Source organism: Budorcas taxicolor, chromosome 19, assembly GCF_023091745.1.
Source record: "Budorcas taxicolor isolate Tak-1 chromosome 19, Takin1.1, whole genome shotgun sequence".
NCBI lineage: Eukaryota > Metazoa > Chordata > Mammalia > Artiodactyla > Bovidae > Budorcas > Budorcas taxicolor.
This window is the reverse complement of record NC_068928.1, coordinates 35,496,775-35,513,356: the sequence shown is the minus strand read 5'-3', so window position 1 is coordinate 35,513,356 and position 16,582 is coordinate 35,496,775. Positions and strand designations below refer to the sequence as shown.

General features: G+C 37.0%; 1 protein-coding gene across 2 annotated transcripts in view; it reads right to left on the bottom strand.

The window, feature by feature from the left end:
* The window catches only part of SPAG9 (sperm associated antigen 9), a 153,986-nt gene that overhangs the window by 1,821 nt on the left and 135,583 nt on the right, over positions 1–16,582 (bottom strand). The window contains exons 20-29 of one of the 2 annotated variants that reach the window (XM_052658900.1): positions 16,186–16,381; positions 14,868–14,993; positions 13,582–13,662; positions 12,848–12,915; positions 10,689–10,837; positions 9,528–9,699; positions 7,460–7,573; positions 5,587–5,625; positions 4,515–4,691; positions 1,549–1,698 (exon numbers count right to left, since the gene is read on the bottom strand). In XM_052658900.1, the coding sequence (XP_052514860.1) occupies positions 1,549–1,698; positions 4,515–4,691; positions 5,587–5,625; positions 7,460–7,573; positions 9,528–9,699; positions 10,689–10,837; positions 12,848–12,915; positions 13,582–13,662; positions 14,868–14,993; positions 16,186–16,381 (1,272 nt within the window). The remainder of the gene's footprint in view (positions 1–1,548; positions 1,699–4,514; positions 4,692–5,586; positions 5,626–7,459; positions 7,574–9,527; positions 9,700–10,688; positions 10,838–12,847; positions 12,916–13,581; positions 13,663–14,867; positions 14,994–16,185; positions 16,382–16,582) is intronic. The other variant, XM_052658901.1, reaches the window with a different exon arrangement.

Genomic DNA, 16,582 nt, shown 5'->3' with positions numbered 1-16,582 from the left:
AATTTATAACAAGTATTTGTCACCAGTCTACAACATTATATTCCCTAAAGCCTTATGTTTAGAAACTTTTTCAATCACTGTGATTTTAGGCCAGTCCAAAGGGTTTCTTTATAGCAAATAAATATCTATCAGTGCTTTATAGTTTACAAAGCACAACACTTTCACAACCATCAATTCTCTGTATTTTCTTTTAAACTTCTCTGGCCATTTCTTCTTAGATTCCTTCATAAACTCTACTGATTCTTTAAGTGGAGTATTAAAACAGGGTTCTATCTTAGAATCTTTTCTTCTGGCCCCTACATATTCTTGGGTGAACTAATCAACCCCTGTGATTTTTAGCACCACTGTACGCCAAGAGTCCCCATATTCCTTCCTCCTGAGATATAAAACTCTTATATCTAAAAGCCCCCATGGACTTCTCCCATCTAGACAACTCTGTGTCTAGTACAAACTTCCATGTGCTCCAAGGTCAACATGTCCAGCACCTGTCCTCATTCCTCTCCCTCCGCCAGACCTGCGGCTTTTGTTCTAAGCGTCCTTACTGCTAAGTGAAGAGGTCACTCCCTCTTTCTTCACACCGTTAGCTACCAATTCCCCATCACAGAGCTCGCCTGCTCCTACTGTTGCTACCTCAGTCACTTGTTCTTTCCTACCTCTAGCCTCATATCTCCAGTCCATTTACACCCAAATGTAATCCTATTGCTCCTCTAAAGTCCTCCAATAATTTTCCTTTGCTTTAAAGTACAAACTCCTTAGTTAGATATATACAGGCCTTTCACAATCCAGACCCTCCCTTCCCTTTCTGGATTGATCAGTGGTCAGATTTATACTTGCTTCTACTCCATGCTCCAGTCATTTAAAAATAATTTTTCTTTAATTAAGGCAGTTTCACATTTCAAGCTCTCTCTTACCTTGACATGCCAATCTCCCCAGCCTTCCCCATATCATCCCCAACTCAATTCTTCAGACTCATGTCCTTCAGTGCTGAGTCATCTCAAGCATCATTTCTTGACTTCCCTCTTCCCCTACTCCTAGAAAGAACTGACTACTCTCTATCAGAGCATCAGTAACACTGTAATTTATTGACATGTTCTGTAATTCACTGGAGGGAGACTTTGTTTTTGTATCTCATGCACACAGCAGATAATTAATGTTTATAAGATGAGAGAATGAACAAATGAAATGAATTGGATTATAAATGACCCTTTATGAGATATTGTTATTTCTCCACTTTGCAGGTGAGGAAACTAAGGTTCTGGGAGATTGAATGATTTCCCTAAGGCCTTCTGATTTCATAAGCTCTTCACATACACTTCAATATACTACCAAACCCTGCTATTTCCTAATGCTCCTTCAAACAAACACATCTTGGTATAAAAAGAAAAAAAATTATGAAAGTAGCAAAAAAAAAAAAAAAAAGAAATATAAAATCCAAGTAAAGGGTTCAAAGAAAACCTTAGAAATCACGTATCTGAGTTCCTTGTTTACGTGAGTGAAAATCCACATCACAGAACAGGAGAAACGGAGCCCACAGAACCCGTGACCTACCCATTCGGAAGTCAATGTAGCCCTCTCCTCCACTAATGACAAGCACAGACTTCAAGGGTGTCTGGATGCCAGGCTCCTGTGCAGATGGTCCTGCTTTGTCAACTGTCAGATCTGTACCACTGCTGCCACTTTGTGGGCTGATGACTTGACCTATTTATAGAAGAATGCAAGCAAATATTATTTATCAAGGATTAGAGTGGGAGAGACTAATTTTCTCCTGAGTATTTTCAGAAAACTGAACAACATAATAAGTACATTCTAATAAAAGCCTCTGCATGACGAGAAAACATCTATAAGGCCACGAAAGCCCAATTTGAAATTAAAGTAAAGCTATTTTGTCCCAAAGCACAAACACATCCAGAATCCAGTGTGAGAACTGTATATTGCTTAGTTAGTCTTAGCTGTCTGCTTCAGACTATTATAACCTTCATCTTTTCACTGTGAAAACATCTCTCCTCTGGCAGGGCACATATGCGTTTACATAAAAGATTGGGAAAAGTCTTCAACTTAAGCTTTATGAATGTGGATATTCATAATTAATATCTGAATTAATTTCAAATCCGTAAGTTAAGTTATTAGCTGCTCAGTTGTGTCTGACTCTTTGCAACCCCATGGACTGTAGCCCACCAGGCTCCTCTGTCCATGGGATTCTCCAGGCAGGAATACTGGAGTGGGTAGCCATTCCCTCCTCCAGGGGATCTTCCCAACCCAGGGATTGAACTCATGTCTCCTGCATTGCAGGGAGATTCTTTACCATCTGAGCCACCATGTGAAAACTCAAATCCAAAGGTTTTCTCGTATTTAAAAATAGTACATATTATTTTAAATTTAGATGATGCAAATAAAATGACTGGTTAATATATAATTCTAACATTTACATTTTAAGATAGAATCTTTAAGTATGAAATGACAGAAATCTCGAAATATTATTCACACTCTAATCTCTATGAGCATGGAGTAATTTCTTGACAGATCTGGTATCTTCTGGTCAAACTACACAGACCATCCCTCGAGGTGCTACCAGGACATACGATACACTTTATAAAAAATTACTTTATGTTGGACATGGACAGGATAGTTTTAATGAACTAGATTTTTATGTATAAATATTAACAAATCTCAAAAATGAGAAGCAAGTTGCAGAATAATATATGTGCAACATAAGACTTAAGTTCAAAAATATAAAAAATACTATATATTATTTATAGATATGTCCCAATGTGGTAAAAATACAAAAACATGGGCAGAAGGATACATGTCAACTTCAGGATAGTGGTTATAGATGAACAGAAAAGAGGGAAGGGAGTCAGATTAGAAGAATATAAAGGAGACTCAAATGAGTCTCTATGGCATTTTTTTCTTTAAAGCAAGAAAAGCCTGTAACCAGCAACACCACTTCTTAAAGTTTATTTTGAGGAAATAACTATACAAAAATATTACACATACACTTCAGGAAGCTCATTAGCATGTTGTTAAGAATACTGAATAACTGGTTAGGGTACCACGTGCCAACTAGGTACACTTAATCATTTAATCTTTGGACCATCCTCAGGAAAAAGTATGGTGGCTCATCTTATGTTGTCAGCTTGGCTCGGCTCCATACATTTTGGTCAAACTCCAGCGTAGATACTATGAAGGTATTTTTTAGATATAATGAACACTTAAATCAGTGGACTTTTGAGTAGAGCAGATCAATTACCAGATGTGGGTGGGTCAATCACTTGACGGCCTTAAGAGAAAAAGATATGTCTCCCAAGGAGAAAGGAATTCTGTCTCCTTTAGACTTAAACTGCAAACATTTACCTCTTTCCTAGGTCTTCAGCCTGCCCTGCAGATTTCAGTCTTACCTGCCCCCAAAATCACATGAACCAACTCCTTAAATTAAATCAATCTCTCTCCCCACAGCCTCCTCCTTTTTCTTCCTCTTTCCCTCCCTACCCCACACCCTTTTGGTTCTGTTCCTCTGCAGAACCCTGACTAATACACTGAGATAACACCATGTCCAACATCACATAGTTGCTGTGGCACAGCCAGATTTAAACTTTGTCTAACTCCTAAACTTGCGTCGTACGGGGGGAAAAATATCCAAACACAGGTCCTGCTTACAGATGACCAGTAACATCATTTACTATTCTCAAGGGACATTTCCCATTGGACATCATAACTGCCACTCTTCATCTGGATGGCGCTTTATAGTTCCCAAAGCCCTTTCATTAATCTTTACAACAAATAAGGTTGGTTGAACAGCTATTAATCACACCCACTTAGGAAATAAAGAAATGAGTATCAGAGGTTAAGCAACTTGCTTGACACACCAACCAAGTGGCAAAGGCCCAGACCCCCAGACTACTTCTGTTCTTCGCCACAACACTGATAAAGGTATTAGAGCACATTTTCCACCTCTTACTAAATAGAGCCTTGATGACAGGGCTTCTTTGAAATCTCCTTTATGAGGTCAAAACTACTCTTGGTATTCTGCAGTGACAAAACAATAGTACTGCTTTTCAAAAGTGAAAGAAAGCTCTTAAATAAAATCAAGTTTGTTTTTGGGGTGGAAGAGAGATTCTAAAATAGCTTCTATCAAGTGGAGTCTATAGCACTTTATTCATATTTCCATTATTGACCATTTCAAGGATTATGCTGGAATTATCTGTAATTGCAGTACTTAGGATTAGACTGGATAGAGGGACAGACAATTATAGTTGGCCCTTGAACCATGCAGGAGTTGGGGCACTGACTCTCTGTGTAGTCAAAAATCTGAGTAAAATTAATAGTTAGCCTTCCATATTCACGGTTCTTACATGACCACAATCTGTATCCAAAGATTCAACCAGCCATGGAATGATACAGTACTGTGGTTGTTCACTACTGAAAAGAATCTGTATAAATAAACCCATGCAGTTCAAATGCACATTGTTCAACAGTCAACTGGACATGCAGTTTCTCAACAGAATACTCTAACTCACCTGGGACTGCCACAAAAAATTTCACAGCATCCCTGTGCCCATGGAAGCAAAGCTGAGCGTGTGCCATTGAACAATAGGGTATGAATGTCCCTGGTGTCACTTTATCACTGTTCTCATCACCATATACTCGAATGACACTTCCAGGACGATTTCCCGATGCTCCTGATGTTTTATTCGCTGCAACAGAAAAACCAAACACCAAATATTTTCCCCTAGAAAATAGTAATGATGCAAGAGGTTACTGGTTAATCCTTATATTATCTAAAAGCTACAGCCAGTTGAGATAAAACAAGAGCAGCAATACCAATTCAAGACAAAGCTGGGAAAAAAAGAGATATATAGCATGCTAGTTATTTTTAAGTATCTTAGTAAAATGGAGTAGGGGATTTTGCCAGTCTAGCACTAAGTTTACTTTCTAAACACATCTATTAATTAAAAAATCATTTTAGTTAAAACAGCTTTCTCAGGTATATCCATTTTGTTTTTTAATCCTCATTTTAGACAACTAACCAGTTATATAGCTTAAAGTAAACAGGTATACTTTTAAGCAGAATTTTTATACTTTATCTTTTCATTTTTCTCCCTGTGCTAAGTATATTTCCTTTGTGTGATAGTAAAAAGCTGAGCTTAAAAGGATCCATCTAGTACAATAAAATAGCTTTTATTTACACCAGACTGATGGTTGATTAAATTATTATTTTAGAATGACCAGACTCACAAAACACCCCATTCCACGTGCCAGTAAGTGAATGAAAGAAACATGACTGGTAACAAGAGTAAACAATGTAGATTAATGACAGTTTTCAGAGAGGTTTGTGTTTTTATTGGAGGGAAAACAAAGTCTGACAGAAATTTCAGCTGCAACAAAAGATGATAAATAGACTAAGCTGCTGAGCAGTAGTTTGGTGGCCATGTAACAAATATTAAAAAACAAAAGAACACCTGCTGCAATGCAGTGACTGCAAGTGGATGACATTTAGGAACATTCGAGAGGGTATCTAGAGACGTGAGAACGGCCTCACGCGGCCACGAGAAGCCAGGAAGAAGAGTGTGGCTCAGGATCTGAACTTACCCCTCAGCCCCAGTAAGCGTCCCTGGTGGAGGATTACGGCTAAAGTGAGAAAGGAGGAAAGGGGACATGGAGAGGCGCATGACAGGGAGGAGAAGGGTTACTACGAGCTGCCACTCTTCGCATATTCTATCTGGCAACTCAGGAGCTCAAAGCTCCTAATTAAATAAACAAAATCCAACTTGGTATAATACCAAGAAACATACAAAGTTCTTACCAAAGCCTCTGAAGAACATCGCTGCTCAAAAAGGACAATTTTATTTACTATGATTTTGCTTTTCTTAATTATAAAGCAATTTTAATGAATAAGAACTTACTAGAGAGCATTTCCTAATTGCAAATATTCTCCTCTTTTCTTGAAGAAATCCTGTGCAAATGACTATGCCAAAATGGAACTCTCATCTATAAAGAACTGAAATGAACTCTGGGGATCCTAGAATCTCTTAAGATATAAGAAGTGGTCTAAACACGTAGATTTATAAATAGCTGTCCAGTGGTTAAGAATCTGCCTTTCAATGCAGGGGACACAGGTTCAATCTTTGGTTAGGGAACTAAGATCCCACATTCTGTGGGGCAACTAAAGAAGCCTGCATGGTGCAATAAAGACCTCGCACAGCCCCAGTTTTTTTTTTTAATTTTAAAAAAAAAGGAGGGGGGGACTCCCCTGGTGGTCCACTGGTTAAGAATATGCCTGCCAATGCAGGGAACGTGGGTTTGATTCCAAGTTGAGAAGATTCCACATGCCATGGGGCAACTAAGCCCTGTGCCACAACTACTGAGCCCATTCCTGGAACTACTGAAGCCGGACACTCTAAAGCCCGCGCTCTGCCGCAAGAGGAGTCACTGCAGCGAGAAGCCCGAGCGCTGCAACTGCAGAGCAGTTTGTCACAGCTGGAAAAGCCCGCAGGCTGCGACGAAGACCCAGTGGAGGCCCCCAAATACAGAGAGCGATTAGACATAAAAAATGGCAAAGAAAGTACAGCTGGGACTAAGAATTTAGGTTCTTTCGGGAGTTCCCTGGCAGTCCAATGGTTAGGGTTCCATGCTTCCACTGCTGAGGACCCAGGCTCTAACCCTAGCTGGGGAACTAAGATCCTGCAAGCCACGCAGTGTCGGGGAGAAAAAAAAAGTTTAGGTTCTTTAAAGGCTCAAAATGTAACACCATCCAGTCTTCCTCCTTTCTCCTAAAAATTCTGGTGTGTTTATTATGTTATTTTATGGTAGTATTTTCAAATTGTTTTAAATTCTGATGTGTTTATTAAATTACTTTATGGCAATTTTCTCAAATCCTGCCCATGAATTCTGCAACACAAAATCACTTATATAATGAGTGATCAATGTAATGGAACACAGTATGAAAAACATACGAAGTACATTTTGTTCACATTCTTTTCAAATACAAGATAGCTTATCTTAAAGTCAGTGTTTGATGACGTCCTAAGTAAGAATGTCTCCCACAACTCATAAGCTAAATGGGATATTCTAAACTAATTGCCACAACGGTATGAAAAACTAGGATATTAGGTAGTTAGGAAATGTTTCTGGATACTAGTATATATAATAAGGTTGAAAGAAAAATGGACTATGACTATTATTTAAGGAAATAGGACTGTGATTCCCAAAGTGAGAAAAACAGTTTATCAAAATGAAAAACTTTTAACTGTAAATATTAGTCCTGATACATTTACTAGAGTTTGTAAGTTTCACAGAAAGAGTGAAGGAACAATAGTTAGATCTCTGCCATCAGCTTGACTTTCTGAATTACCACAGGTTTGCCAATTTAGTTCTATTATTTAGCTCAATTCCTTCCACTTGGATTTCAGACAAGGCTATTCCCCACAACTCTTCTGTGACAGTTCCCTAAAAACGTACTTACTTTCTGTCAATGGGATGGAGATAATGACACCATTTCCTGTTCCCACCCACAAACGATTACAAGACACCATAAGCGCTGTGATCCTCACAAAAGAGAAGCCCAGTTTTCCAGTACCTGTATGGAAGGAGGGAAAACATTTTATTGAAAAGACAGAGCAGATGATGTTTTAGGTTCCAAGTCCCTCAGAGCAGCTGGACTAATATAATAGAGAGGATTGTGACCAGAGCTGGTTGGATATTTCCAGAAGTCACATCAATCAAGATCAACTCTCATTTGACTTTATTATCTATCAATTCATCTGACAATTCATGGCTATCATCTATCAATCAATATCATCTGACAATTCATGGCTAATAGAAAAAGAAAACTCTAAAAGTGGCTAGCATTATATCATCATTCAGAAGGAAGATAATGTGGATTAGGAAATACGATGCAGAATTTACTTAAGGACCTGCAAAACCAAGCCAAATAAACCAGAACACAAAACAAAACCAAAAAAAAGCTCAACAAAAACAGTTTACTAGATTGGGGAAATTAAATGTTCTTCCATTTTATAAGCTGACAGAGTTCTTGCTTGCCTTAAATTTCTTTGCATAGGTTAAGAAATCTTTGCTAACAAAACCTATACCCTTTGCTTTTTATATATTTGGGTCTAAAGTAACTTAGAAATTTTAGGGTACCATATGCGTGCAATTTAGGGAGAATTAATGCACTTTTTAATTTCAAGGAAATTTTAAACTGATCTTATTTTCAGGGATTTGAGAAGCAAAATTATTAACAGGTAATATTAATACATTTAAGACAAACAACATTTAGTCATGAGTTCTACTTACTAGAAATGAGAGTATGACCATAGGATCGCAGTGTTTGAAGGAATCTTGAACAGTCTAAGCTAGAGATCTTTAACCTATGGTCAAAGTATATTCCTGAAATTGGTTTGTGTCTATGTTTATGTATGTGTGATTCTAGGAAGAGGGCACACAGCAATCATCAGGTTTCCTGAGGGCAATGATTCTAAAAAAAGTTAAAAACCACTGATGTAGTTCAACCTCCCTTCATAAAGAAATCATCTATGATGTTCCTAACAGCACTGGATTTGGTGCTAAGGATACTGCAAGGAATAAGCAGAGATAGTCTAAAGCCCCCTTTTCATGGGGCTTTAGTTCTGCAGGGGGAGAGACAGTATGATGATACTGGTACAATCACAGTAATGATAAGTCCATGGAGAAAAAGTATAAGAGGGCCTAAATAAAGCTGGAAATAAAGATGAGGAAAGGTCTTTTATGGATGTGACCTATAAGACATGACCTGAAAGCCAAATAAAAAGGGACTAAGAAAAACTTCTCAGACAGAAGATATAGCACCATGTGAAGGCCTTGAAATGGAAAGGAACCTGCTGAATTTAGGTCAGTGTGGATAGACCAGTGAGCAAGGAGAGCTGTCCATACCATTTAAGTTCTTCTAATAATCTCACAAAAAAAATCTCACCTACAGACAAGAATATTCTGCACGGCTGGCAGTACATAAATGGAGGTATGTCACGGTGATATGTGCACACTGGTTACTACGTAGAAAACTGACTGGACTAGAGATAGGAAGATCAGAGGCTGCTGGTCATCTGAGGAGGAAAAGATAGTGACCTGGCCTATGGGAATAGTGGTAGAGATAAAGATGTAACTCATTTAAGGGAATTCCCTAGTGGTTCAGTGGTTAGGCCTTGGCAATTTCACTGTGGGCCATGGGTTCAATCCCACGCTGGGGAACTAAGATCCCAAAAGTCTTGTGGTGGGGCCAAAAAAAGGTATTACTGGTTTAAGATATTCTGGGGGGGAAGACTCGACAGTTCTGCTGATGGATTAGATGTGGGGAACAAGAAAGGAAGAGTCAAAAATGATCTTAAGTTTTTGTCAAGAATCACAGGGTAGATGGATCATTTGCCAACAGTTTCAGTGATAAGAGATCACTATTCCTGAGGCAACTTACTCATTGGTTCTACTCAGCATTTGAAATCATTTAAAAATAAACCGTTTTCTTTGACTGACAAAGATAAAATGCTTTGGATGCTTACCTAGCATTTTGCTCACATAAGGCTCAATGTCCACATCCTGCAGATGTTGGTAAGTGTGTGCGTGATAGAGACGGAGTGTGGAATCCAAACGAATGGAGACCCACACGCCATCACCCACCCAGGCAAGCTGCCGCACTTGGCTCTCCTTCCTGGGGTGTGCATCAAATGATTTCTAGAACAGATTGTTCAATCACAATGTTACTTTAGTTATCTAGGAGTTAGTGTTTAAAAATTGTGCTAATTTGCACAATAATCTGACAGACCACCTAATAAAAGAGGAGCCTAAGTATTGTTTACTCTTATATACACAGCTGCTATTATCCCGTACTGCAAAAAAAAAAGAAAAAAGAGCTAAAGGATGTTGTGTAGACTATCAACTTATGAAAGCAATCTTGACACATTCATTCTATGTAACAGCATTCAACAAAAAGACAGAATTGGACCTCAGGATTTTGCATTGCTCCAGAGCAATACCCAAAATAAGATCCTATTTATAGTTAAACAAAAATGAACCTACTGTGCTATATATGTAAGCATATACCTGCATGTAAAGAATATATCTAAAAAATAAACACCAAATGGAACTTCTAGGTTTGTAAACAGGATTTGGGACAAAGGGAGAACTTCCACCTTAAAAATTTCCTACTATTTTTCTTTCTTTAAACAATTAGAATAAATTTATATATTGTGGCAAAACTTTTTAAAGACAACAATGCTAAGAGGTTTTTATTTTTACAACGAATTCCCACTGCAATATTATTCCTCGGTCTGTGACATACATATGGATTTGCCTGAATACACACTGAGTAGTGGGGGAGACTTGAGAGTTCTCCTCCCAAACCACCTCTACATGACTAAACATTTCAAGAACCACGTATTCAAGCAGTACACATATGGGTCTACAGATACTCAGACATACATTTAGACATTCATGTGTGAATCTTCCTTCCTTTAAAAAAAAATCACTTCCCATACTCATAGTCAAAAGCAGCAAGAGAGATAAAGTATCATAGAAAGCTGAGAATTCATCCAGTATATCACTGAAGTACCTCAAAATACACAGATTCAGAAAACAATTTCTAAAAAAGCTGAAAATAATTGAATCTTAGGGATTTCAGGTAATATAAATTCAGTAAGTACAGAAAACATGGGTTAACTTGCCTCTATTTTCATGGCCTTTGGCTGAACCACATAAATTTTGTTCCTATAGCCACACCAAACTTTGTCATGTACCACAGTCATGCATCGGATGGAATGGTGAGGTCGTCCAAGATCTAACAGGTGATAGTTTGACAAATCCCACTGTCCATCTTTAAAATAAGAAGTAGATTATTAGTTTATGTATACCATCTTTTACTCAATTTTAACTCAAGAAATATTTTATTTGGGTGTGTAATTAAATTAATGAAGTATCACCAAATATCATGTATTTCAGTGTATATTTACAGATATTAATCCCAGGCAAGCTGTATATATTACAGATATATATATACACAGTGTATATATTACAGATATTAATCTATATATTAAATCTGTAAATCAGATATAAATCAAACAGAGTTGGATGAGACCTCAAAGATCAAATGGTCCAACCTGCCACCTGGACCCCCTTGCTCTCAACAGAGGTGATGTGATTAGTTATTTTTAAGTTACCTGTTTACAAAAGTATTTTAAGTATTAGAATGAATTTAAGGTTATTTGGGGCATAATATCGCTCTGGCTCACTTGCATTTTTGATGTATCTTCTTAGATAGAAGTCAAGGGCAACTCACTGCTAAGGCTCTAGGAATTATGCATAACTTTAGTGATGACAAGAAATTCATTACAAATAAGAACCAACCACTGTAAGCTTGCTTTGCTTGATAATTTCAGTGAAGGAAAACATACTTCCTCACAAAGCAGCTGTTTCATTTTAAGAAAACTGTAATTATCTTAAAGTATTCCCCACACTCAGCTAAAGTCTGCCTTCTTGTACATAATCACTCTTTCATCTATAGTTTTGCCTAATGGAAACACAGAATAAATCTCACAGAATAAGTCTCACTTCATTGCTACTGCCCTGTCTTCGTGTTTTGGACACATTCATTTATGGAACTTTCATCCTAACTCCATTTTGTCCAGATCCATTTCATGCTATCTTTCTACCAGAGTGGAGCAGGATCACCAGCCCTGCTCTGGACACTAATTTCTATGAGGTTTAGCATGTTAAACTAACTTGTACTGAGTTTAATGTCACCCTTTAGGTAACTGTCACTCTTCACACAAATCTCCATCTACTCTTTGGAACCCAAATGCAGGACTTTACATTTATCCTTATTTAATGTATTCTGTCTTGCTCAGTTTTCAATTCAGTCTACCAAAACATTTATTATTCCATTTTTATAGGTTCTCCTACTCACTAGCTGAGTGACCAGGAACAAGTAACTACTGTGCCTCAGTTTCCTCAGCTACAAAATGAGGATGACAATAGAATTTTCTTCATAAGTTGCTGTGCAGATTAAACTCAGATACCGTCTATAAAGGCCCTGAACAACGTAAAACAGAGGCCTCTCTTTTCATTATGGAGTCATTAACCAAAAATCTCTAGGCACCTAAGGATCATCTACCTCACTTTTCTTGAGGCTGCAAAAAGATATGAGACTCTGGAAAAGCCTCGCAAAAATTAATAAAATAAAAAATTAATTTTTGCAAGGCTTTTCCGAAGTCTCATATTGGATCTATATTTTTATATTTCCCTGATCCACCAATCTAGTAGGAAGGAAACATCACTTTTGGACTATACATGTACCAAGGAATTATATGCTCAATTTCTTAAATTCACTCAGTGCAGTTTTCTGACACCTTCTGTCTGCAGATGGTAGAAACACTACTTTAAAGGGGAAGAATATAAAAAACGTGACAAGAAAATGATTAAACTTTACCTAATTAAAAACTCTTTTCAAGAACATTCCAAATGTAAGTGAATGCAAATTACTTTTAAAATACTGGACAAAAGAAATGATATACTCTCACTAAATTAGGTCTATGACTAGAAAACAAATAAAACAAATAAATACTTCCATTGTACATTATTTAAGAGGAACGTAAGGACTATTTGCTCAGTATGGTAAACAAATTTTCACTGAGGTACATGATTAATGTATGCCTCCAGTCAAGCACTCACATATTTACTCATTTCATACATGATTAGTATTCAGTTTAAACCTTTATTCTTTCTTCTATGAAATATCATTTCTTTAAAACATATGAGGTCAATATGTTCGAAAATGCTCTTGCAAAGCAACGAATCAGCGCACATGTTACATATTCATGAAACTCACCAACTCCTCTGTGAAAGATTGCAAGGGTGCCGTCAGCCAGGGCCACCAACACAATTCCTTTCACATGTCTGCAAACAGGAAAGGGGGTCTTAGAACTCTCCATTTGGGAGTGCAGAAGACACCACATGCTGCTGAACTAGTTCAGAGGTTCTCAGAAGACCAATCTGTGATGTGAGGAGCTTACAGGAGAATCTAAAGGAACAGATTCTTTTCTTCATTGAGAAAAGTCTCGTTATGAAAATGTCAGCTGGACTCAATAGGAAGCATGTGTGGTGACTCAGCTGTTTCACTTTCTAACCTCCTCTCATTGCAGACAAAAGGTCCACAGACCAGAGGCACACACCTTGAGTAGAAAGAGTCAGCTCTGTGGATCTAAGAGACAAACTGACTTTTCACAGTCAACATACAGAAAAGGACTGGTAAATCAATCACCCAATCAACATATTCACAAAGTGTAAAGAATATTCTAAAACAAATATCATGGGTTTTAATTGGTTTTCTCACCAACAGGCTAAAGAACTCTCAGAACAGTGAGGAATCAACCTGGAAAGTTTTCTCTTCTACTTAAAATTACTTGGTTTCTTTTCTAGTTTTAATCTCATTCATAAAGAGGGTTAAAAAAGACATGGATACTGATTTAGTCATGAAGTACATGTTAACTTTAATAGTCTCAGAATCTAGTTTATACCAAAATACATATTTTTCAAAGGAAGAATTTCTAAAATAAAACTTACACAATACTGAGAATCGAATCTTTAAGTTTAATAGAATGGAGACATTTCCTCCACTGGGCTACAGATGAATGGACATACAAACTGCAAGAACAAAATCAAGACTGGTAAGGCATAGAGAACACATCAAGTAGTTGCTTATATCTAATAATGACACAAAGTTTCTTCAAAAGAAAAGAAGAGTAACATAAAAATTTCAGGACAAAACAAGGAAAGGATAGGCCTAAGGCAGACAAATAAGCTGCTTAAGCAAACAGAAACATAAAAAGAAGGAAAAGCCAGAACTAACGCATGGTTGGTTTCAGATTACCACATACTTCAGAATCCTTGGCTATCAATCTTTTAAAAAAATAGTCTTCTTACTTTTCTACTACACTGAGCTATAAATTTCTGATAATCGAGTGGTTTACATCAGGGAGTGGCAAACTAAGGCCCATAGGCCAAATCTAGCCATCTACCTGTCTTAGTACAGTCTCAAGCTAAAAATGGTCTTTATATTTTTTAAATGGTTGGGAAAAAAAAAACCAAAAGGAGAGTATTTCATGACATACAAGACTTATATGAAATTCAGTGTTCATAAGTTTTATTATTATTAGAACATATCCACACCAGTTCACTTAGGTATTGTCAATGCAGTGGCTGCTTTTGCACCACAACAGCATAGTTAAGAAGTTGCTACAAAGATCATAAGGCAACAAAACCTGATATATTTCTTGTCTGACCCTTCACAGAGAAACGTATGTCAAACCTTCATTTTGTAGTATTAGTCCTTTATGGGAAAGATGCACTAGTGATCTTGTTTAACCTTAGGAAAAGCACAAGTTTGTAAGACTCTTCACACTACTACAAAGTGGAAAAGTCCTATAGTGTTTATCAACTCCTAAGCTTTTAGACTATGATTTGTCCTTGTTTCCCGAGAAGTTATGTTTAAAATTGGGCCTTTCTGCAGCCCGAGATTTTTTTAATCCCTTTTATTTCCTGAACAACAGGATCTCCCATTTTTAGATCACCCAGATTTTTAAGTTTACTTAACTTTTTTCCCAAGAATATTATACGAAGGGAACATCCTATGACAAACATACGGTTCACCACTCAGAACCAATGCAAGTCCAAGTACAAGTTATGAGGTAGTTGCAATATAACTTCAAAATTGTGTGTATATAAAATTCTTCACTTTAATAGGCACTTTTTGTTTGTATTTGTATGTAGCACATTTTAATTATCTTAAGATTTCTAAAGCAAAAGTGAGAGACTTAAGATTTCTAATATTAAAAAGAGTTGATACCTACCACCCATTCTGAGCTCCAAGCCACATAGTTGGTAAAAGGCTACTCATCTTCTGGGCTTCCTCTCTCACCAGGTCTTGTTCATTTGGCAATACTGATATTTGATCTTTATATGCATCTGAGTCATTACTGTGGGAAAAAAGGAAAAAAAAGTCTTATTGTGTTTAGCTACAGTTTTCAGGAATTGATAATTTTTACATTTTAGTGTACTGTTAAAAAAATAAGTTCCAGTAAAGCCAAAGTTAGATGATTATATTAAACACTTCAGAGACAGTGAGAAAGGGAGGGAGGGAGGGTGGAGGGAAGGCAGGCAGGCAGACAGGCAGCTAGGCAAGGCAAGGCAAGGCAATGGGAGGCGGAGGGGAGGGAGAATAGGAAGGAGTGAAAGGTATATAAATATATATATATTGCAGCAATTGTACCAGAAGTAACACTGACATACTAGGAGGTTCAAGGCACAGAAAAGGGAAATAAGACACAGTAATGAAATATAGCAGTTAATATCCAGACTAAAGTTAAGGTTCTCTCTTATAGTTATCTTGAATTTTATGAGTTTCTTCTGTGGGAACAGAAGTATGTTCTAAAATAAATAAACTGAAACATGCTTTTATTCTATCCCCAAACTTTATTTCTTTGGACTGTCAGAGGACATTTAGTTTAAAAAAAAAAGCATAACTGGGCTATCAAATTCAAAACAGACAAATGAATCAGTAAGTTTAAAAAGATGACTTTATACCCCTATCACCTTTCTATAAGGTCTAGAGAAGGCAAGAAAGGAAATTAAACAACTCTTTCTTTTGAAGGAAAAGTCTGAAACAAATTGTTTTCTAATAAAATACTTGCCAGAAATCTAAATTCAAAAGGTCATTAAAACCCACATGGGAAATTTAAATGGCCAGTTTTGTGGATAGAGTGGGTGTAGGAGTGGGGATTAAAATGAGTTATTAATAGAATAGAAGACAGTACAATTTTTAAAAAATCCAGATATTTGGTATGGCTTAAAAAAAAAAAACTGTACTCACTGTATTCTATTCTGTTAATAACTCATTATTTTAATCCACACTGACTCGTAAGGATTTTGACTAATATACTTTATAGGCAAGATTTTTTTAAGTTGCAAGGAATAGAGAGCAAATAGGGGAAAAATATGTCTAGATTTTTCTTCTGCAATGTAACAGATGAAGACATAGTGGGAATAAGTAATAACATCTAAATCTGCCACAACAATGTCAATTAGTAGGAATATTTTGGTTGCTTGAGATCATTTTGGTTCCTTTACATGTGCACTCTGGTTTCCTCAGTTGTTTACGCATTTTTATACCTTGACTGATACACCGGTGAGAGGTCTTCTGGGATCTGAACCCCCAAAGGATCTGTAAACACATGCTCTGTGTACACGCCAGTTTGGGAGACATCCACAGTATCTTCAGCTGATCCTGCATTGCCTTCTGTAGCTTCAGTTGCTTCTTCTGCTGTTGGAACATTTTCATCAATCTCACTATTTTCTGTCTCCTTTTCTAAAAAATAAATAAAGCATGCTAACCATTCCAAGTTTGAGCTTTTCTTCCAATCACTTCCGCCACCAAAACCCCCTCTATAGAATTCCACTCTTACCCTCTTCTCTATATAATAAAATTGAGGATTCTTGATTTCATTTAACAATCATCACAGCATCCTCTTTCAAGCTCTTTCATCCCTGTTACTTTAAAATCTAAGTT